Source organism: Anthonomus grandis, chromosome 1, assembly GCF_022605725.1.
Source record: "Anthonomus grandis grandis chromosome 1, icAntGran1.3, whole genome shotgun sequence".
NCBI lineage: Eukaryota > Metazoa > Arthropoda > Insecta > Coleoptera > Curculionidae > Anthonomus > Anthonomus grandis.
The window spans coordinates 26,665,841-26,690,542 of NC_065546.1; the positions used below are offsets into that span (position 1 = coordinate 26,665,841).

The 24,702-nt window shown below is 31.1% G+C and overlaps 1 protein-coding gene across 1 annotated transcript in view; it reads left to right on the forward strand.

The window, feature by feature from the left end:
• Positions 1 to 2,805: 2,805 nt before the first annotated feature.
• LOC126743605 (alpha-2C adrenergic receptor) overlaps positions 2,806 to 24,702 on the forward strand; it is a 243,995-nt gene continuing 222,098 nt past the window's right edge. Inside the window, exon 1 of the mRNA XM_050450777.1 lies at positions 2,806 to 3,637. Within this exon, the coding sequence (XP_050306734.1) occupies positions 3,038 to 3,637 (600 nt within the window). The 5' untranslated portion in view covers positions 2,806 to 3,037. The remainder of the gene's footprint in view (positions 3,638 to 24,702) is intronic.

Genomic DNA, 24,702 nt, shown 5'->3' on the forward strand with positions numbered 1-24,702 from the left:
GTGAGTGCAAGAATAGTAATCTGTGCTATAAGTGCTCATCTGATCAACAGGAGAAAACTGTTATATCCTTAGCAAAAGGTGTGTGAACTGTCAACTTAGCAATACCAATTATGCAACTAATTATGATGTAAACCACCAACCAAATGATCCCAGCTGCCCGAGCTATAAGTACCAAGTAGAGGTGGCCAAATCCAGAATCTATTATGGATTTGGTCATTGGATTGGTTCCACTAGGGTGGAGCGAGGCATTTTCGCTCGCCTTCACAGATTTCCTACAAAAAAATTAAAAGAAATGTTTTAATAAAATTCATGGGTCATCTTTGTCCACGTCATCCAAATGTGCCAATATACAATGAACAATTCAAATAGTATAGTAAACCCATTATATAAGGCAGGTGATAGGGAAATCATAGACCAATAAGTGTGATTTCTAATATTGCAAAAGTATTTAAGAAATGTCTTAAAGTCGATTTAATTAGGTTTCTTAATTCAAATAAGACACTATCATCAAATCAATATGGTTTTAGGCAGAGTCTAAGCACGTCTGATGCTATGTACAAGCTAACAAGCACAGTTGTTGCTTTCTTTGATAAAGGCAAAAAGTGTATAAGTAATAAAAGTGGTTAAGGCATTTGACACTGTCTCCCATCCGGTACTCCTTCAAATTGTGGAATAGTATGGGATCAGGGGGATAGCGTTGGATGTCCTTAATAATTATTTACTGGACCATGCACAGAGTGTCAGGTTAGAAAACACATTAAGTGATCCGCTTGTCATGCAGTATCGGGTTCCGGAGGGAACTGTGATAGGATATGTGCTTTTTAATATCTATGTAAATAATTTGTTTGATGCTGGAATGGATAGAACAATTATTGCCTATGCAGAGGACACGGTAACTACTTTTTCTGGAGAGTCGTTTGACGCTGTAAAAGAAAAAGTTCGATTTTATAAAGATAAAAAATAATTTGTATAGTCTTAAACTTACAGTTAAAATGATAAAATCAATGTATGTTCCCTTTTTAATTACTAAAGCAAACAAGCCAGAGTTTCATAAAATAGTTTTTAATGAAGGTGGAGAAATTTTAAAACAATGTCAATAAAATATTTGGGGATAATAATTGACTCACATCTTAAAAGAGATCTTCATGTGCAATATATAACAAAAAAATGCGATATTTAATTTATAAATTTTACATCTTGAAAGAGATATTAAATAAAAAACTCTTGATAATGGTTCATAAAACTCTGGTTAAGTCCATCTTAAGATATGGTATTTTGGTATGGGGAGGAATGTATACAAGTAGCTTTTAGCTACTTTAAATAATTCAAAATTATATAGCTAAAATACTCTTAAAGAAACCTAGACTATATTCGACTTCCCTACTCTACTCACCAGAGATTTGTGATACAAGATGTTTGTATATAATGGAGGTATGCAACTTTATATACTTAACTCTAAAAATAAAAAGTAATATTGTAAGACATAACTATCAGACCAGAATGTTAACGAGCCAAAGGTTGAACATACCTCCATCAAAAGTACAAACCAAAGGTTTGTCACTTATTTAGGTCCCAAACATAAGAAATGTCCCAACTAGAAAGAAATTTATTTTCTTACGTAAGACCAGTTAAGTACTATGTAAACACTATGTTTTTGTTTTTTATATTATTAGTAGATATATGTAAAAGAATAGGATCTTCTAATATATTTTAATATATGGTGTTGGTATGATAAAACAAATTTTATAACTTGTGTTATGTTTTATGTAGGAAAATTATGAATTATGTATTTTGGCAATTTTTTATAGCTATAGTACGGTTCCATTATTTAAAAAAGAATTATATTTATTTTAGAGTAAAAAGAATTAAAATATAGGTACTTAAATTTATTTGAGTAGATAACGATTAAATTGCACAAACATGCACAATACAGATGCGTTGTACCTAGGTGCATGTACAGTTACAAATTGTAGGGATAGTGTTAACATATTTATATTATATTTTGTTATTATGTACATATGTTTATATTTTTTGAATAAATTGAATTGAATTGAATTGTTTATCAAAAAAATATCCCCTCTGCCCCCTGTGTAGATGTTGCACTTAATCCAAAGCAGCCAATGTTTATTCATGTGTATTCAATAATCTAAGCGTAATGCCTTAGAGACCCACTCGCTGGGGAGTTTGGATATTTTTTATTATTACAATGCAAATCTAATAGTGCTAATCGATGGGCTGATACCAACATCTGGGTGGCTTGCCCGATGAGTTTTATAGTAATATTTAAAAAAAAAACGCCTTTATTCTTGACCATAGCAATTACGCTTCCTTGCGGCAGAGATAGGAATTTAACAATTATTTCTAGCATTTTATTTTTTCCACATTTGTTAACAGTTTTTTCCCCCAAAGATTCCTGAATTATTAAAAATAACGCCATAAATGCAACATCGTATAGACAAGATAAAAATTCTTATATGGCCGGACTATTCCACTCAAATGAAAGGCAATAGATTTTCGTTGATGGAAACTATATTCATGGTGGCATATAATATGTATGGATGTTTATTCAAGTTATAATTAGGCATTAGATTGGGCTGTTCTAAGGAGTAATATTTAGATACTCTAAGATATTTATAGGTTTCTATTTTATCAGGTTCTTAAAATTTAGCAATGTCGATTTTAGAGGCTGGACGCATGCGAGTCTGCCACATTGATGACGCAGCGTCGGCGAGAGAGAGGCGTCGTTCGCACCCTTAGTGTGCGATCGTCAATAAAAGCGGGAACATGCTCTGTGAGCTCCGTGGCTCGACAGAAGAGGACGATGAGGACGTTGCCTTGATAAACGGTGCGCGATCCGCGTTTAGGGACAATACACACCAAATATATAATTTGTTTTTTCAAATCTGTAAAGTAAATTGGTAACTTTATATGGTGTAGTTATCAATTTAATCCGCCAAAAGTGGCGGCACAAGCTTCGGTTCTTTTGCGGGTATTGCATATAGTGTTACAAGGGACCAATCATTTAGTAGGTTTAAAAATGGCATTATATAATTTGACTGCTCGGACGGCTATTGCCGTTGAAGATGTGTTAATTTTAATGGAGAACCTAACAGATAATATAACTAATGCCACCGTGGCCGTGCCTCATTATCCAAGTGGTTATACTCTTCCTCAAATAATAATAGCCTCCATAGTTGTAACCTTTCTTATGATAGTTGTCGTCGTTGGAAATATGCTAGTTATTATAGCGATAGCGACAGAGAAGGCATTGAAAAATATTCAAAACTGGTTTATCGCCTCTCTCGCAGTATCAGACTTTTTTTTAGGTTTAGTAATAATGCCTTTTTCGCTTGCTAATGAACTTATGGGTTATTGGATTTTTGGCTCTTGGTGGTGTGATATACATTCCGCAATGGATGTTTTATTAAGCACTGCTTCGATTATGAATTTGTGCCTAATATCATTGGATAGATACTGGAGTATAACTCAAGCTGTAGAATATCTCAAAAAAAGAACTCCTATGAGAGCCATTGTTATGATTGGAGCTGTATGGATATTATCCGGTTTAATTTGTATCCCGCCGCTGTTGGGTTGGAAAGTCAAAAGAACTGCGGATGTTCAGTATCCACAATGCCAGGTATCTATCTTATTTTCCCATATATTTTAATTATTTAAGTAGTTTGTCAAATTGTCTTATTTTTCCTAGGATCTAGTCTTTAAACCTGCTAATCAATAGGAAAAAAAAATTATAAACCTAATATAAAAATTAGGTCAAATAGAAACGGAAATATACAGGGTAATATTAAATATCAGGTCAGTACTAAACGAACCAGCATATTTTAATTTAAGTATTGACAATGTTTTGAACATAATTTGGAAAATACAAACAAAAGTTAACACTATGTATCCTTAAATTAAAGTCGTTTAGGACACATTAATACAAACTCCAGGTCATACAAATGAGCAGGGAATAACCTTCTTCAGTATCTACATGATCTTTAGTAATACCACGTGAAAATATATTGATAATATCGTTAACATTCACAAACACACACACCTTTTCACACACCAAGATCTCTTCATCCTCATTCTAATACCCGGCAAGTTTCAACTTTAAGATTGTTTAATGAAACGGCTTTTTATTTTAACAGAAAAATGTTTATTTTTTATTTATTTACTTAAAACACCCAAGAGTTTTCTAGATTAACAGATCAAGTGACCTCTTTTTTCAATCAATAATAAAGGATGCGGGTTGATGCACCTCACTGTAAAACTGGATTTTGGGGGATAGCGAAGTATCTTCCTCAATAGTAATAAATTAAGCTGGATTAATAGTAGTTTCCAATAACTCTAAATATATTTTACCTGTTAAATTTCGATTAACGTATCATCGATCTCTTCTTAATAACATCCCAGGAACATGGAACTATTGTTTTGGAATAATATCTATATAATCCTTGTCGCATTCAATAAGTAACATGAAATTAAATTAGGATTTACTTGTGTTCTGCATATTCCGTAAAATTTCTTAGAAATATATTTTAAATAAAGAAACCTATATATAGAAAAGTAATCTCTATCAATCTTAGCAATCTTAGGTTGTATATTATTATTCATTAAAGGAATGCTGTTGGTATCGGTTATTACTATATAATTAAATAATAATAATAATGATAGTTTAAAGGCGAGATTCAGCACACAGATTCAAATATGTAAATGCCTGTTCTTCCATCTAACCTAATTATCTATACTATACTAAGAACATATCAAAATAGGAATAATATAAACGCTATGAATTATAAAAGAGTACATCAACCAGCAAAAAAGAAGAAATTCTGACAGCATATACGCTTACATAAGGAAAAAGAAACAAATTCAACCCCACAAACAAAAGATACAGTCTGTTATATATATGTACATTATAATAAAGTCTGTTGCATCAATTGTTTTTGTTATCATCATCGGAATAGAGAAAAAAAAGTAAAAAAAAGAAACACCCACTAAATTATACTTTATTGTTCCTGCAGTAATTTCTTAGAAATGTATTTTTTAAAAGAGTATAAGCTAAAATTGCTTTCGATATTAGTTTGGCAGCTATTTATAATTTTTAAAATTTGATAAGAAAATGATCTTTTATAAGTTTCCGTTGAGTGAAGCGGAGTGTTAACCTTCCTTTATACCGGGTATTAATATTGTGAACATCTGTGCGAAATTTTATTTTATTATATAAGTAAGGTGGAGATCTTAAATTAATTATTTTAAAAAGCATTGAACATGCGTGAAAAATCTTTCTATTGTGCATAGTCAACCACCTGGATCTGAATTCTACTCTCTTAAGTTCTCAAGCATGGACCATACACTGCATCGAAAAGATCAGCGAATCACACAGTAGAAGTTTTGTTTTTCTATTTAAAACGTAACAATGTGGATAAATATTTTTAAGGTTTAAAAATCCTTTTTGAATACATCAATTTACGTGCTGCGTGAATCGCAGGCCACTATCCAGAATCTAAGCCAAGCTCTTACAGTGCTCGACGTGTTTTATAGGCTCGTTATTGATATGAATTAAGTCTCTATAATACTGTAAAAAATTTATTCATAAAATATAAAATAAGTCATAAAATTTAATTGTAAGCAATGATTTTTAGAAAACTCGTAAATATTAGTACGGTCATAATTAATGGCAGCCACTGCTTGGGAACTTTCACCCCGTTCAAATAAGATATATATTTGAGTATCATCAGCATAATAGTGCTGCTTAGATAATATGAATATTTTTGCTATGTTTAATACATAAATTGAAAAAAAGATTGGCCTAAGGATTGAGCCCTTGGGCCAATGGATAATATATTTTATTTAGATATACTGTATGGTATTTGCGACTAATAATTTAAGTTGACTTAAACGGAAGTTTCAGAATGGTGGCTGACATTTGTACTCCCAAATGATACATATTGGAAAATATTTAAATCATCCTGAATTAAAAGTTTACTTTTATTATGTTTTCAAGTTGCTTTCTTATTGAATCTGTAATTTTTATAATAAAATTGCCTTTCAGTAATTGTTTTTATTTATAAGGTGAAGAGTTTTGGTTTTTCCTTTTTAGTCTATTTCAAATTTTTTTCTTCTATTTTAGTTAGTTTTTTTTAAGTTTGGGGCTAAGACCTTGTTATTAAAAGTTCTTAAAAGTGTGTTTTGAACATTTTTTCATAATTCAAAATAGTTTATTATCGTAATATTCTTTGAAACGTTATATTCCTGATAACTATATTTGTAAAAAAGATGGTAATATGCATCTAGATCTCAAATAAACCTGTTTGAATTTAATTAAGAAAACCCTATTTCTTATAATATGGTCAATATTGGTATTTCAATTATTATTACCACTTATTTATATATATTTAGACACATTTTATGCCATTACTATTACTAACCTCAATTGGCAAGGTGGTTGGATTTTAGTAAAGTTGCATGTATGTACTTATTTTCTTATTGGTTGGTTAAACTGTTAATTTCCTATATGACACTTATAGTCGACTACAAGTTTTTAGGGTAGTGATACCTGCCGTTTTTATTATAAATGTGTAAAGTTTATAATAAAAACAAGTATAAGAATAAAATAGTATAACATTTTTATATAAATGCAAAATAAATGATTTAATACCAAAATGTTTAGAATTACATACATCATACAAAAATAATAAAACACATAAAATCTTAGAGAGAGCAAAAAGCGTTATTAAGAGAAAGAATTCAATTTCATAGATATAATTGAATCAATTTAAATAATGAAATACAAAAATTAAAAAATTACTTATTTAATTTAGTTAATCAAGATGATGTTCTTGTTCTTCTTATGCTTCTGTATAAATAAGAGTTATTTAAATAATTTTAAAAAACAAATTCAAATAAATAAAATAAATCTACTTTATAAGGAAAATATATATCCAGAACTCTTAAACACAAATAATAATGATTTTATAAATAAAACTGACTGTTATTAATTTGTCAGATAGAGTTTAATCTGATACAGAAAAACTTTTTCTTTCTAAAGGTCTCAATTACTCTAAAAATTCTGCCTAAATTAAATATCATTTCACCTAAAGAAAACTCAACGAAAGACGTACCAACAAGATGAATTTAGAATTAGGATAAAGATAGAAATTGAAAAACCAAATCAAATTTTTAAACAAATCAAAAACAAAATTTAAACTCATTATAATTAAAAGCTTTAAAGACATTATTTAAAATTAATCCAATAACACTACTAAAATACCTCCAGCCGATAAAGGTAATGCTACTGTACTTTTAAATATTAACACTTGAAATAAATGAAACTAAATTAAATTTATTAATTAATGATGGTAATTATTCTATATTATCTAAAGTTATTACAGAAAAAATTGAAAGACAAATTTATAATTTACTTAAAAAACATCAAAACCAACATTCTGATATTGATAGATTTAAATTAACTCCACATAATAGTAAAAAAATGTGGTGTTTTTTATGGTTTACCAAAAATACATAAAAATAAGTTCCTTTAAGACCTATAGTTAGTAGCATACATTCACCTATTGCAAGATATCTTTTAAATACCTTAACTACAAACATTAAAAATTCTTTCTTACATTAAAAATTTTCAACAGTGTTTAGAAAAACTTTGAATATTGTTAAAAATAAATTAGAAAATAATAATAATTTAGAGGAAAAATTTAGCAGAACGTACAACTAAGCGTTAGTTCAATTTTAGAACTTTTAACCTATTGTGTAAAAACTACTTATTTCCAATACAATAATGTATAAAATACTCTTTCACCAATTTTAAATAATATATTTATGGAAAATTTTGAATTTGAAATTATTAATACATTTGATAAAAAACCTAAAATATGGTGGCGATATATTGATGATATTTTTTTAATATATCACCATAACGAAATAGATATTATAAATTTTTTAAAAAACATTAACTCCAAAGAATCTACTATAAAATTTTCTCTTGAAAGGGAGGCTGATGGTCAGCTTCCTTTTCTTGATGTTTTAATTAAAAAAGATTTACACAATTTTGAAACTAGAATTTACCGTAAACCAACTCATACTAATAGATATCTTAATTTTAATTCTAATCATCCAATAATGGTAAAAAGAGGAGTGGTAAAAAGTTTATATGATCGTGCAAACATTATTTGTGATAATCAATATTTAGAGAGTTTGATAATCCACGTATAAAATTAAGTCAACCAATTATTACGATAAATCTTATTTTACCATTTATTCTAGGTCTTTCCAATTAGATAAAAAGAATTGCTAAAAAAATTAATATCAGAACTATTATTAAATCACAAAATGCATTACGATATTTATTAACAAAAAGTAAACCTTTTAATGAAAATGAATTTAACAAATATGTAATATATAAAATTTCTTGTACTTGTGGTAAATTTTACATAGGTAAAAGTGGTAAAACCTGTAGACCATTACCAAAAAGAATTAATGAACATAAATCTTACATTAAAAAACAATGATTTTTAAAAATTCAAAATTACACAACATGCATTCGACAGTAACCATAGAATAAACTGAAATGCTTCCTCAATTTTAGCAAAGGAACCATTTTCAAAATTACGTAAACTAAAGGAAAGTGCATTTATAATGTTAAATGAGGATAAATAATTAGCTACTTGTTCGGTTGATTTTAATTATACATGGATTCCTTTGCTCAAAAGAGAGGTAGAATAGGGAATTCTCAAATTTAATTAATAGTTTAAAATATTTGATAATCATATATTTTCTATCATTAAATTACATTAAGATCACACCCCTTTAATTTTAAAAAAGTAACCTTTGAATTTGTTGTTGTAATTGTTGTCTTTCAAAACAGTTTGTCAAACTATTAATAAACCGTAAAATTATATAAAAAAGTATCTAAAGTATTGTCGAATTAGGAAGGAGTTTTCAAGGAAGTATTATATAGCAGAAAAATTTGAAAGATAAGAATATTTTGTTCATATTTTTAATTAAATTTAATTTAATTTTATTTTAATTATCTTGATAACGGTAGTAGATATAACTACCAAAACGTTGGTTCAAATTAGGTATTTTTTAAAAAGTAGGTCTTCTCGTTGTTTTTATCGTTTTTTAATTTCAATATTCATTACTATTATTCAATATACATTACTAAGTTAGGTAGGATATTGAAAAGAAGAAACGAGCTCAGAGATTAATAGATTAAACCTCAGCTCCTAGGTGTATAAAAAAAATCTAATTTACCTCAAATAAATTATTGTATTTAAAACTTATTAAACTTAAATTAAATAAAGTATATCGCACGGTATCATTATAGATTTAAGTTTATACTAGTTTAGGACTATGAATATCCTTTTTTTGATGCTCTTCCTTATATTGCAATACCAAATTTAGTTATTAAGTATATAAGGGGAGTAGCAGTCTTACACAGTTATGTAGGTGCAATAGTTATTATACTTTACTAGTATTATATGATGAAATTTAACTTGCTTAACCAAATTTCACTGAAATACATTTCAGCTCAATTTGCATTTAATTTTTAAACACTTTCAAAAACTTTGTGTTAACTTCAAGTACAATTTCGTGGTTGTTTAAAACGATGCAATTCGAAAAATTATTAAAACCTATAAAAATAGTATGTAATACTTGGTCTTTTTGTTAATTAAAACCATTTTCTACTTTGATAATATAATTTAAAATTATTTTGAGCATGGTTTGAGACCAAATTTTCCCGTTCAAAGTCCTTTTTATAAGTCTTCAAATCTTTTTTATGAATTCAATAATTGTAAATGATTAGCATATACATATATTATCCAAGTGCAGGTTAAAGTTAATGTCTTTGTCAAAGATGACTCCTATAATGATAGATAAATAAATAAATAATATCTTTATTTAGCAAAAAAGCTAGATTCAATAAAGACATAAATGAAAAATCAAGTAAAAGTATAAGTTGGCCATAACTCTACCAGGACACTCCGGTTTGTCCATCGATGGTCTCGGTAATCCAGAAACAGGATCCTAGTTCCAGAAATATCCTGTCAGAGGTAGACCATAAATTAAAACTAAACATTATTTCCTTGCCCTAGTTATTACAAGCACAGTTATGTTGATGTTGATGTTGCCTTGCCTTATAATAATAAAAATAATGTCGACTCAGGTTGATCGAGTTAGTTCGGTTGCAAGCAGCCGATGACACACATTTGGAACTTGGTTGACCTTGCTGACCAGACACATTGGCCCACCCGTGTAACACTTAGAAACGCTTCGGTAGTTCCAAGAAGCTGTAACCAGTATCGAGGTTGGCCCAGAAATGCCCAGTCAACAAAGTTTACAAATATAATCGGGGAGCATCTGACGTTTTAATTTAAAAATAAACAAATAGACGTTATACATAATTCTTTGATGTACAGATAACATATCTAGGACACCCAACATAGAGACAATAGGCGTGTAACGATTACAATTTAGAGTCAGCATAGCTCTATTTTAAATTCATTCCAGTTGGTCAATTCTACACTATGGCAAGTTAAATAATAATGTTAAACAGAACCGTAAATGAGGAAGAACAATGGCGTTGTAAAATTTTAAATTGATGTATATTGACAATTTTTTTTCCAACTCTTGTCATAAATCCAACTTTTTTTGAAAATTTTCTCGTTACATAATCTGCATGAGTATGGAAATTCAAATTGGCATGGAACATTTTTCCTAAATATTGAATTCTTTTATCATATAAAATACTTTCTCCATTCACAAAAATCTGTACATTGCCCCTGTCTATAGAACCTAATCTAGATCTCTTGCCAAATATACAAAACTTGGATTTACCTGCATTTAAACTTAGTTTATTTCTACAAAGCCAGATGAATAAGTTATGAGTTCAATGTTCATGACCTGTTGCAGATGATGAATGTCTTTACCTATCACATATAACATTGTATCGTCCGCAAACAACACCACATTACACCCCCGCACTACCTCCACTATATCGTTAATATACAATAAAAATAGCAAGAGGCTCAAGACCGTTCCCTGCGGTACACCATGCTTTACATTAACACTTTCAAATGAACTATTTTTATACATGACTCGCTGAACTCCACCACGTAGATAAGATTGAAACCACTTCAAAACATTATGTTCAAGGCCTAACCGTTCTAATTTCCTAATTAAAATTTCTCTACTCACGGTTCCAAACCCTCTCTTAAAATCCAAAAACACAGCAAGTACTAGATTATCAGAGTCAAGGGCCGGAGAAAATTATCAACTATATTAATAATGACAGACTCACATGAATCATTCTCACGGAACCCCGATTGGTTAGGTAAAACTATTTTATTTATATTATAATGTTCGAGTAGCTGTTCCTTAACACATACTTTAAGGAACTTCTCATAAATAGGTATGGTGTTAATTGGCCGAAATTTATTACAAATTTAGTCTTTTGCACTTTTGAAACAGGAACAACAGTAGAACGTTTTCAGGCTTGCGGAAAAATCTCAGTGCTTAAGGATGTATTGATAATGTCTAAAAGACGCTCACCTACAACATACGCAACATCGCAAAGAACCTGCTTAGAAATGCTACTCTCCCCACTACCGACGTTTTTTAGATTTTTAAGTATTTCCTTCATTTTAGTCATAGAAAGTTTATTAAATTATGTCAAGGTATTCTGGACTGTAGGTAGTCTAATGAAATAAGTTTGCCCATTTGCTGCTGGTGGAATATCTTCAAAAATAAGATCAATACTATTCACGACATAATAGACAAACATAATGAGAGACTTTGTGCTAGAGCCTGTTGGTGTTTTTAAATTTGACTCATTTATTTTAACCTTTTGTGCAACTTACCAAAAGACGAAAATATACTCAATATCATCTATATAAAAGTTAATATATCATCTATATAAAAGGATAATAAGAGAGTTACTTTACAATACTGAAATTCTTTTTAAAAATTTTTCTTTATTAAGCTAAATGGTTACCGTGTTTACAAAAATTATCGCCATTTGTTCAATTAACATTTAATCTTTATAGGCGAATCTATGACTCTTTACAGCTTTTAAGCTTCGAACATAAAATCCTGGTATCTACAGACATTCTGGTATCATTCCTTAAAAAATCTTAATTTTTCACCTCTAGCAACGGTGTGTTTTTATCCTCCAATTGTCGAACATTCCAAATTTGGTCTTTTCTTCTAACATAGTAAAAAAATTATAGTTTTTTAAAATACGTCGGCTTTTTTAAAAGGCATATTTAGTAAGTATCTACAGACATTGTAGTATCGTCCCTTAAAAAATTATATTTTTTTACCCATAGCAACGGTTTTTTTTTACCCTCCAATTGTCGAATATACCGAATTTGGTCTTTTCTTCTAACATAGTTAAAAATTATAGTTTTTTAAAATACGTCGGCTTTTTCAAAAGACATATATTTACAGTAAGTTCTACAGACATTGTAGTATCATTACTTACAAAATTATATTTCTCCACCCCTAGCAACGGTGTTTTTTTACTCTCCAATTGTCGAACATACCAAGTTTGGACTCTTCTTTAATCATAGTAAAAAAATTATAGTTTTTTAAAATACGTCGGCTTTTTCAAAAGACGTATACAGTAAGTATCTACAGACATTGTAGTATCGTCCCTTAAAAAATTATATTTTTCCACCCCTAGCAACGGTGGTTTTTTACTCTCCAATTGTCGAACATACCAAGTTTGCACTCTTCTGTTATCATAGTTAAAAAATTCTAGTTTTTTAAAATACGTCGGCTTTTTCAACAGGCATATATAGTAAATATCTACAGACATTGTAGTATTATCCCTCAAAAAATCTTATTTTTTCACACCTAGCAACGGTGTTTTTCTACCCTCCAATTGTCGAATATACCGAATTTGGTCTCAATTATAGTTTTTTAAAATTCGTCGGCTTTCTCAAACTGTATATCTAATAAGTTAGTAGAGATATTGAGTTATCATCCCTAAAAAGATTTTCAAATTTCGACCACAACAACGTTGTCTTTTTGCTTTTTAAGAATTAAACGTCTTATATCAATTTTAAAATAATTTTTTTTCGATTAAATTTTACACAATTTTTTTAATTGTGCCGACATAACAAAACCAGTAAAACGGAATTTTTGCGTTGAGAAAATGCATCTAATGGATGTTATAATGCACCTAATTTTTTGCATATGTTGAGTAAACTATCAATTTCCATAAGATTGTTTTTTCCGACGAAGCAAGTTTTTTTTTATAGTTTTGTAAATAGGCAAAATTTTCGTTATTGGGCTCCATAAATTCCACACTGGAGTATGGAAAGCCACACACAATTTCCCAGGAAGTTAAACATATGGGCAGGAATTGTTCGCACGTCAACTGTGTGTCCCTATTTTATTGAGGGCGCACTTACCTCTGAAAAATATTTAGAGTTGCTTCAAAATCAGATAGTACCTAGTTTAATTGCACTTTATCCAAATGGTGAAAACCCATTTATACTAGCAGATTCGATATGTCTCCAACAGGATGGCGCCCTCCCATACTATTTGCGAACAGTACGAGATTACCTTACCAATATATTCCCAAATAGATGGATTGGAAGGGGAAATTTTATTGAATGGCCAGCAAGGTCGCCAGATTTAACCCCATTGGATTTTTATCCATGGTGTTATCTAAAATCTAAAGTTTATTTTGATAAACCTGAAAGTTTAGAAGAATTAAAAATTAGAATTAGATCCAAAATACAACAAATCCGGCCTCAAACAATAAGTAAAATATCACAAGAATTTGAATATCGATACTGTCAGGAACTGAATGGTCAATAATTTGAACATTTATTTTAATTTTTTTGTTTTGTTTTGTTTATAAACTGTTCCAAAAATTCATGGTTATTTATACAAAATTTAATCGTAAATTTCTTATTAAATGTTAAAGTTAGGTATAGGACATGGTGGTATACACAATATACTTAAAATTTTATACAGAATTAGAAAATAAAATAAAAAATGGGTGTTTCTATTTAAAAAAATTAAGTTCATAGTCGTAGCTCATTTTTAGTTCACCCTGTATACATGAATTCATCATTAAAAAAATCGCTCAATAAAATTCAAAGTGTACGAGCATTTTTTTTTCGAACACACCCCTGAATTTTAAAGGAATTTGTGCCAACTTGCGCGTCCTCGCTGTATACAGCTATTACAGCTACGCATACTACTATTCTAATAAAGTCTTTAAATAAATAATAAATGCACTAATCGTAATAAAACCTAAACTATTTTAAACTAAGCAGAACTGTCTACCTATCCTTAACAGCGGTGACGCAAACCTACCAAACAATAAAATTATAGACCAATATCGCTTAAACCTAAATTTTCAAAAATATTTTAGTCAATTCTAGTGAAACAGCTGGGAGATTATTTTGAGTCAAGTGGTTTGTTGCATACTCGGGGGCCTTGAAAGAGGTGAGCACGTGAGTGCGACCATTTGTCTCCAAGGCCTTCGACTGAGTTTTTCGCGAGATCCTGCTTAAAAAGAACTTTAAAAAAATTAAGTTCTATAGCTGTTGGTCAATAGCTGCCGATTGCTTAACAATTATCTTTGTGAAAGGAAGCAGGCCACTTGTTTTCAGGCGAGGTCTCGGAGGTGAGGACGGTGGCATATGGGGTTCCGCAGGAGTTTATATTGGGACCGCTTTTTCTGATATATGTGAATGACATCGGTTCTGCTCTATCACATATGAATCCTGTATTGTCCTGTATCTACTATTCTACCTGAATCTGAGAGATTTCCCACATATACCGGGACACTGTATAGACCCTGTATATTTACAACGTGGACCAATTAAACGTTTTCACCCCAGTTGTTTTTAATATTTTATAAGATAAAAAAAAAACACTCTTATTCTACAATTTTTGATTAGAGAGGGAACAATAAATTTATAATTTTCAACGCTCCAACTTGATCACCATCCTCCCAACCCAACCCCAAAATCTTAAATGAGTATGGGGATCGAGTACCACCTTATTTGAAAGGTCTTTAATTTCTACTACTAAACTATTTTAATTCTGTTCCTCAAGTTTAAAAAGTCTGCTGTTATTTTTTGCAATGGCCCAGCTTGTCAAAATTAATTTTAAAGTATGAATAATGAACATAATACAAATTGACTTAACTATATGATAAGCATTTAAGAATAAACCTAACTATCATTGTTACAAAAATTAAAAGCTGAACTACTATTATGTTTAATAACATTAAACTTATTACATAATGAACATAATAATATGTTCAAAGTGGCTCCCATTAACATTCGTACAGTGATAAAAGGAAATGCTCTTGCAAATCTGACTGACATCTAACTGATTTTAAGTGACCTCAAAGAAAAAAATCGCCACGGGAAGGATCTGGAGATCTCGCAGGCCGTTCGATAGGATTCCTACGTTCAATCGAATGGTCCCTGATGTCATTTAAAAATCGTTAAACAGGTGCTGCGTAATGATGTGGAGCACTGTTTTGTTGAAAAAAAAACCATTTTGTTTGGCCAAATTGTCATCTTCGGCGATTATCGCTCGCATTCTTGCAACAATATTTTCTTGGGGCAGAGCGAAATACATTTCTCCAGTCAGGCGGCCTGGTAAAAAAATTACCCGATTAATTTTTTGCCCAAGATACCAGCTCAGATATCAGTTTTTGCTGAATATTGAGTGTCGGCTTCTCTATACAAATGCGCATTTGAATCGCTCCAATATCTACAATGATGTCTATTAACCATACCATGTAAAAAAATAGTACTCATCTGAAAAATAAATATTATGTACAGAAAAAGTGGATTTCCAACACATTTTTTACTCATATCTTACACTCATATACTCTTATCTTACACTTTTTTGGGAAATTCAGATGATTTCCGGAAAATTCAGATAACTGCCTGATACTTAAGTTTTTATGCATATTAATGTGCCCTAGTAGAGCAATTTGGATTGTGTTTGCACTTGATTGGTATTACACTTGAATCGGATTGTACTTCTGGTTCATTACTATTACTTATTTACTAATTGTCTGACATAAGTATAATAGTGTGATTTAGATATGCCTAAATCGCACTAAATACTACTGAAATTACTTCTAAGTTTTTTTGGTTTCGCTGCGACATTCTTTATAAAGACTTTATTGACAGGATTAATAAATGATGTACTACGGCTAAAGCAAAGTTTATACGATAACATTGAAATGTCTTACCGAGATTTAAACCAAAATTAAATTTAAGAACATCAATTTCCATTGTTATGTTAATACAATATTATCATTTTATATATTTAAAAAAAAAAAACCCTTTTGACAAGCTGTCAAACTACGAGAATTAAAAACAGCCTTTTAAAGCTTAGAAAAATTAGAATAAAAAGATCTTTAAAATAAGATGCATTTAGACCCTCATCCTCATTTAACATTTCAGGGTTGACAGTAATCCCCGCGTAGGGGATGCACTTGGTGGATTAAAAACATTAAATTATTTTGTTTCTTTGGTAGTAAAAATTAACATATGCAAGCTGTTTAAATTTTTGAACAGAAATATCTTTAAGACTGGTGTTTTATACGATACTCATCACAGGAAAATTATTACAAGCTGTCACATTGCGAAAAACTAGCAGACGTTTTAAGCTCGGGGGGATAGAATTAGAATAGAGACCTTTAAAATAAGGTGCTATTCGACCCGTATTCCTATTTAAGTTATTAGGGCTGATACCCACCCCCGAGTAGGGGCTGAAGTTAGAGCGTTACGAATTATAAGTTTATATGCTCCCGTCGAATTAAAAACTTTTTTTTGTCTAATAAAGTACGTAAAAAAACTGGGGTGGAAAGTTTTCATTGGTACACGCTGTATAGTAAAATTTTGAATTTTGGGGATGCAATCAAAGTAAGAAAATAAATAGGCCTAAGATGTGTGAAAACCTTTATTGCATTGTCTATGTTTCGACATCATTGCATTCCTCATCAGGGCTGGGATTCTAAAATCACGACTCGATCTCGTGACGAGAAGGGTGCTTCTAAATTTCAATCGTCGGCTAAACTCGTTTTATTTGATTGATTTAGGTTTCTTGGTATATATTTGTTATTTCCCTAATATTTGATAAATGGAAACGTCAATTGTCTTTTCTCGTGATAAACACTAAGAATTTTCATTTAATTTGTTAATTTTTTTCGCCTCCATGTTTTTTATTTTAATATAATAATATGCCTATATTATTTCTTTAAAAGAAAAAAAATATTTTAAAACCACCACTATGGTTATGGGAAATAATAATTTAATTCATGGAAAATCACAAAAACTTATTGTGTTCATCCACTTTTGATTTTAATATGGCAACATGGGCGTAATCAATAAGACCTATAACACCAGGGAAATTAAATCTCTCCATAAATGTTAACTTATTAATTTGTCTCTCATCTCTTATATTTGGAAAATTAATGAATCGGTTAGCAAGGTTAGGCAATAATTATTTCAGTTATTTTATGGATCCAACGAGTTGCAGTAGTTTCCCTAATTCGAAATTTAAAATCTTGTCCAATGCTTCTTTGGTAACAATCTGTAGTATAAAATCTTGACATACTAAAACTGCCCATTCAATGGTAACTCTACTTCCTCTGCCTCTATTATTATTAACAGAAGGTTATGGAAAATAGGATCGAATTAGATCTATTAGTTGCGTTTAAGAAAGCTTCTTGATATACTAATGAAAACCCGGTATGACTATTGGTAAACAATCAATTAAACAAATACGTTTAAAAAAGGATGCTGACACAATATGCACGTATTAAAACAGGAAGAACCTATATCGTCTGGTGCATACGATATACCAAAGCGTGTCGTCGACAAATAAGTTTACAGTCCCCATGTTGATCTTTGAACATATAAGCCTTTCACCTTTAATTTAAAATTTTTATTAATTTTATAGTTTACTATCTGCTAGTATACTCTAAATTTTATTTTCGCTATATGATTTATGTTCTCTCAGAGTAATACCGTTGATTAAATATTTGAAAAGGTTCGCAATCCTGTATTAAAAAATGTACCCGTGTTGTTGTTTTCACACTGTACTTCTGGGCTAGCTTGTACTGCTCTTGACGATCTTTTGAATAGATCCTTTGTCGAGATTAGGCGCCTTCTTTTTATAATTCTAGGTCGCATCTAGGTGCTTGGACTTTTGACTCTCTCGGAGAATAGAAACCGACTGGTCAGGTTAAGGTTTGGTTGCTTTTATTTATGAGGTCTGGATGTGATGTTATTGGACGCGAGCCTGCGGGGCAGACCACGCCCCCTCAGACTACGGAAGCTTTGGCTAGTGAGAAAAGGTCGGGCGGAGGTGTAAACGTAACCGGTCCTTTACGGTGCTTTTTGGTAGTATTTTAGGATTTTGACGGTTGGATTGCGTTTTGAGTGAGGTTTATTTTTATGTGGTTTATAAGGATGGGAATTGGGATTTGAACACGTTAGAAAGAAAACGAACGGACACTGCGAGAACCTAGGCCTCGACTCCCAGCAGTAGTTTGATCGCCGGGTTTGTGTTTAATTTCTCAAGTTTTTCCATTAGATTGTCAAGTTTCTTTTCTAAGATCCCGTCAGGCAAACTTAAGAGGTTTAGAAGATTTGTGTTTTTGGTTGATAACTCGGGGCGTTTCATGTGTGATGATGTATTGCCTTGCTTTGGCTCCGCCCTCCTGTTATTAGGGTCCGCGTCGGTCTTTCTCAAGCTCTCAGCGAAGCTTTTTTTTTTGGTTGTTTATGTTTCTTATGTTAGGATTTTTCGGGCAGCGCCAGTAACTCGCCGGGTGGTCACCGCCGCAGTTGCAACACTCAGCCGGGGTTGCTCTGTTCTTTACACATTCTGAATAAAAGTGTTTATCCTTGCATTTGTGGCAACGCGGCTTTGCGTTGCAATTGCTCAGGACGTGACCATATTCCTGGCAGCGATGGCACTGCCCAATTTGCTTCCTGTTTGCAATAGTCTGAGTCCTTAAGCGCTCGACGCGGACCCTGATGCTTAAAATGTTATCAATCTCAAACACATTCTCTTGCTCTTTGGGTACACGGACCTCATCCGTGGGTCTACGTCGGCCTGGGCCGGTTTTGAACCAACCCAGTTCCTCCGGCTCAAACCCCATCACCCTCAGCTCTTCCTCGATCTCTTCTAGCTTGAAGTTTTGGTCAAGTCCTCGGAGTATCACGTTCAGCTTTCTGTCCTCTTCAAGGAAGAAAGAATGGAATTCCATTCCCTCTTCCTTGAGAAGTCCTGTTAGTTCACGATGGTCATTAGGAGTTTTGGGGAAGAGCGCTAGTCCCAGTCTATCTTTCTGCACTTTTACTAAGCTGATTTTCCTTTCACAAAATGTTTTGTATTTTGAGGCCCAGTTTTTTGTGTCCCTTAGCACTACTTTAGGCACTTTGTTGAAATTTGAAATGGGATCAGTGCTCCTCCCCTTTCCCGCTAAGGAAAGGTTGTTTAAGGGCATGTAAAGTGGATTTTTTTTTTAGTTTTGGAGTGGGATATTTAGCTTGGGAGTGGAGTTTTGGATAGGATCAGACGCTGACGATGTTGAGGGGACTGGCTCCCTATTTGTTGTTACTTCAGGGTAAACCGGTTCCGAGGCCAGCTCGTCTTCGTCTTGAGAAGGCGGAGACAGTCTCGCCTCTTCTCTGGTTCCTTTATTATTCTTTTGTTCTTTTTGGTTACCAACATTATCCAGACCCCCCTGTAACGTCAGTTGCTCTTTGAGTTTGGAATTTTGAGTGGTGAGGGTTTCGTTTTTAGTCAACATCGCCAGCACCATCAGATCTTGAACTTGAATCGTAAACTCGATACCATTCAAGTCCAAGATCTGATTATTGAGAGTATGGTTTTATGAGATCACCTTATTTATTTTGTAATGATATAGTTCTGCTCTCTCGGTAATCTGAGTTTTTGACTTTTAACTCTTGTATCTCGTTTGCGTAACTCTCAATTTTCAGATCCTTTCCCGAATTTTCTCCTCGAGTTTACGCACTCTTTCCTCATTTTGCCCAACTTCCGCGCTCTGGGGCGGCGCTTTGTCAGCTCCCAGGTCGGGGTTTGGAGTGATTTTGAGTGTTCTGGATAGTCTGGGGTCAGTACGGGATTTAGTTTGGGGTTTTAGGAACTTTGAAGAGTCGTCCGAAGTCTTACCCCGCTCTCTCTCTTGTCTGCTTGTTGTTCTCCTATGGTCTTCACTTTTAGTTGATCTATCCGTTGAGTACCCGTCCGATATGTCCATTTTTTGGTAGTCTTCAGTTTTTTTCCAGCGATGGTTGTGCCCCCCACTGACGATGGGCGACGAGTCGTAAAAAATGTACCCGGTCGATTATCGATTGCCGTTTAGTTTCGTTCACCGTGTAGTGCTGCCGAAGCGGCAAATCTGGGAATTATTCATTTAGGCTGCTTGGACTTTGCCTCTTTGAGTGAGGTTTTTAACAACGTTGCTACGCGGTCGTGTTGGTTATTTTTATAAGACATGCTGCCAACTATGTTTTTATTTTTTTTAACATACAACAAACACACTGGTGTCATTTACGTGGTCGAGTGATCAGTGATATACTTAAGGGTGGAAGCATGTTAGAGTTTCTGACAACTTAAATTTTATTAACAAATAGTTAATTACTTACCAAAATATATTTTTGAGAAAAAATTAATAAAAAAATATATAAAAAGCAATTATTTACAAAATTACCAACAAATTTTATTACAAGTTATAATTCCAACAATAAACATGATGTTTTCTACATTTTGTGTTTAAGAAATTCAAGTTTTTAAATAAAAAGCCTGTTGCACTTAATTTACTAAAAACTAATGTACAAAAAATATGTAGGACAAATTTTAAGATATAAGTAGGTTTCGCGTAAATCTTTAAAAAACAATTGAAATAGTTCATAAGACTAAAAAACGATATTTACGTAATATAACTTGTTAGTCAATAATTTTTTGTAAGAAGTAATAACCCATTTTGTCATATGATTCAATATCTGAAAAACTGTCCAGCGTAGTAAGATCTGTAAAGTGCACCTTTTTTGGATGAAAAATAAATAAAATAAAATTAAAAACAATAAAGTTATAGGGGTTTTCAATTAAAATGTTAATAGTGAATAATACACTTGATAAGATAAGCAGTATGGATTTCGGAAACGGTAGAAGATACGAGGTGGTATAATTAGACGAAAGTTGCGCAATATAGTTTCCTTTTATAATGAAATATTATAAATACTTCCTAACTTTTTTAAAACTTCCTAAGTTTTGGGAAAAACTGAAATTTAGCAAAATCGTTTTAATTTCTTTCTGGCGTTATTTGAAAATATACGTTGCATGCGTAAAGTAGCGGATAAATTCAATAAAAATGAAATGGACCGTTTAAAAATACCCGAACCCGTCGATTTTAATATTTGGTTTAGAATTTTTCAACGTGGAAATTAAATATACAGGGTGATGAAAAAAAAGATATGACATCATCAATATGCTTTTTAAATGGAAACCACTTTTTTTAAATGGAGAAAAATGCACACACATTTTTTAAATGGAGGGGAGTTAAATCTGGTGATCTGGGTGGCCATTCAAGAAACCGTCGTCTATACAACCTCTGCAACGATTTGGAAAAACTTCATCTAGATAATTGCGAACGGGTAAAGAATAGTGTGAAAAAAAAGATCAAGTTGGTGCATGTCGGGTTCTTCCAAATCTGGATACAAAGTTATCAGAGCGGGGTTAAGATCATTTTAAAGAAAGTCCAAATACCTCTCATCAGTGAAAGTGTCATCAAAAAAGTAAGGTCCTAAAACTCTTCCTTTCACTATACCGCACCACACATTGACTTTTTGAGGGAGTTGTGTATGACATTCTGTGAACCAATGAGGATTTGTCGCCCAGTATCGTCAATTCACATGACCGTTTAGAGTAGACGTTGCTTCAATATATAATAAATAATATATAATATATACAATGTAGAACATATATAATATATTTAAATATAATGGCTTGAATAAATAAGATAGGTATTTAAATTTCATAAGTTTTACCCCTATAAACTGCAAATACTGCAAGAGGTTAAAATTAGTCCAAGTAAAGAATTTATTTAAGTAATAAAAAGAATAGATTATATTCTTTTCGCTTAAGGAACACCGATTTTAATTATTTCTGGGGAACTTAAGTTGTTATTTAGGTACTTTAGTATATTGCTTTCTTGAGGATAAATAACTTTAAACGACTTCCAAAACAATGCTTCTTATTCCCCAATGTTCAAGAACATCAAGGAGGTTTTGGTAAGACCGTGTCGAAAGCCTTAACAAGGTCCATAAAGACCACTATCACCTTTTCATTATTGCCAAGGCCTTTGGCGATCTCTGAGGTCAGCCACTCTTTAGCATTGGTGGTCCCTCTTCCTTCTAAAAATCTATAGTTTCTTGACAATAAGATTTTAGCATGCTTAAAAAATATATCAGTCTATCTTTTAATGATTTTTCAAATATTTTGGCTAGATTATTAACTAGGCTAATTGATTAACAATTTAGACATTTTAATTCGTAATTCGGCCCTATGAATTTGAGTTATTAAGAAAACTTTAAAGTGTTAAATTAGCTAATTTTCTGTTTTAAAGATTGGATTAAGTATGTGTTGTAAGGGCAAAACAATAAAAGGGTGACTTATTATTATCCTGCTAATTATCCGTCTATCCCTGGACTACTATCTGATTTTAATGATGATATATATGATATAAGTTCTTTAAATGACACTAGTTTTAAAAACATAGAAAAGTTGGGACTTTGGTTTGGGTCTAATCTATGTATAAGCAAGGGCACTTTTATTTCTTTACGTACTAATATCCACAAAGTATTTGTTGCAAATGTTTGCCATCACCAGAGGATCGTTAAAAGGTTGGTCTTGTTCATTCTTAACAAACAATGTATTGCTTTTTTGCCCTTGCCTCCACCAGTTATATTATTTATGATTTAATATACTTTTATTTATTTTGTTTTTGTACAATATATACTTTGTTATATTTATTAGTTTATTCAAATGATTTCTATAAGCTTTGTAAGTGTTATGTAATTCATGAACGTAATGTTTAAGTCATTAATTTTTCTTTTGGTATATTTATCTGTTTATTTGTTAAAAGAGAATTATAAGTTTTATGTTGCCATATAATGACCATAATTGCATAGTGATCTGTAAAGTATGTAGTATGTAAGAGTTCATTTGTCGTGCTGGTATTGATAAAAAAATGGTCTAAGCAGTAGTCTGAGTCATATCTAGTTGTTAGTTTAATATAGGGCAAAAAAACATAATTTAACATGAGACAGATATATTCATTTACTGTACTGCTATTTACGTCTTTTAAGTCAATATTTTTATCGACTGTAAAAATTTCTATATTATTTTGCAATATGTTTTCAAAAAACGCCTGTAAATCTTCAAATAATAAATTAGTATTTCAGTTTGGAGATCTATACAGTAAATTTATCCCGTGTTTTAATATAGTAAATATTATTCTGCTTATCATTATTTTTATCTAACTAATTAATTTATCTAACTTATGGTGATTGGCAACAAGATTTAGCAGATTTTTAATTAGAAGTAAGAGCGCATCATTACTATTAAAATCCCTCCCTTATGGTATATGCTATAACCTTCAATATTAAAGCATTCAGAAAATGTTAATTCAAAACACTCAGTAAAATATCCTGAACTATACTGAATCCTGACTAGTTATTAGTTAATTAATAAATTGATTTAAGATTTTCTTAAATAAATAAAAGGAAGAAAACCAGAAAGTAGCTCTCATAGAAAATTGAGAAACAATTTTTGTAAGACCTCGGCTTAGTTTTTGTAGATAATAAAATGAATAATTTTTGGTAAGGTTTATAGTTAGATTTTTTTTAAGATTTGCTAATAAAGTTTTGAGTTTCCCATTTTCGCAATTTTTTTATTATAAATCAGAGTCTTAATTAATAACTGTAAATATTTGTCAATTTGCCATGGACATAGGTTAAGTATGTCTATTTTTTTTATTTTATCTAATTATATCTTATAAATTGTATTATAAATATTACAAATTAATCAAATGATTTTATTGTTTTGACATAAATTTAAAAAATGGTCTGATGATCTTATTAGAGAAAATACATTATTTGATTTAGTAATTTTTATTGATTTGAAATATATCTTTGTTATCTCTCACTTCTGATTTATCCTTTTTCAAACTATACTCACAATTGTTTTCATATTTCGTTTTCTCTATTAATATTTTTGCGAAATATCCAGAAACATTAAATTAGAACACACTGCCAAACTTGCGGTTTTATTTGAATTATTCGATATTTTTAGATTGGAAGAAGTGAAACTACTTATGTTGCTTATAAATGCAATTACGCAATAACAATAAGTTACATTTTTATTGGCTTCAATATCTGAAATTAAACCTTCACTGGTCTGACTGTCATTCAATTGTGAAAAGTTTTGGAGATATTATTCTTATTACAGAACATAAATTCTCTAGATCTTGATTAAGGTGTCTATATAGTTATAATATCTATTATAGTTAAAACTTATTCACAATGAAAGGAGTTTGTCAAATATTTAAGTAAAAACAACAACTGAATTAAGGATATAAATAAATCTTTAAATGCA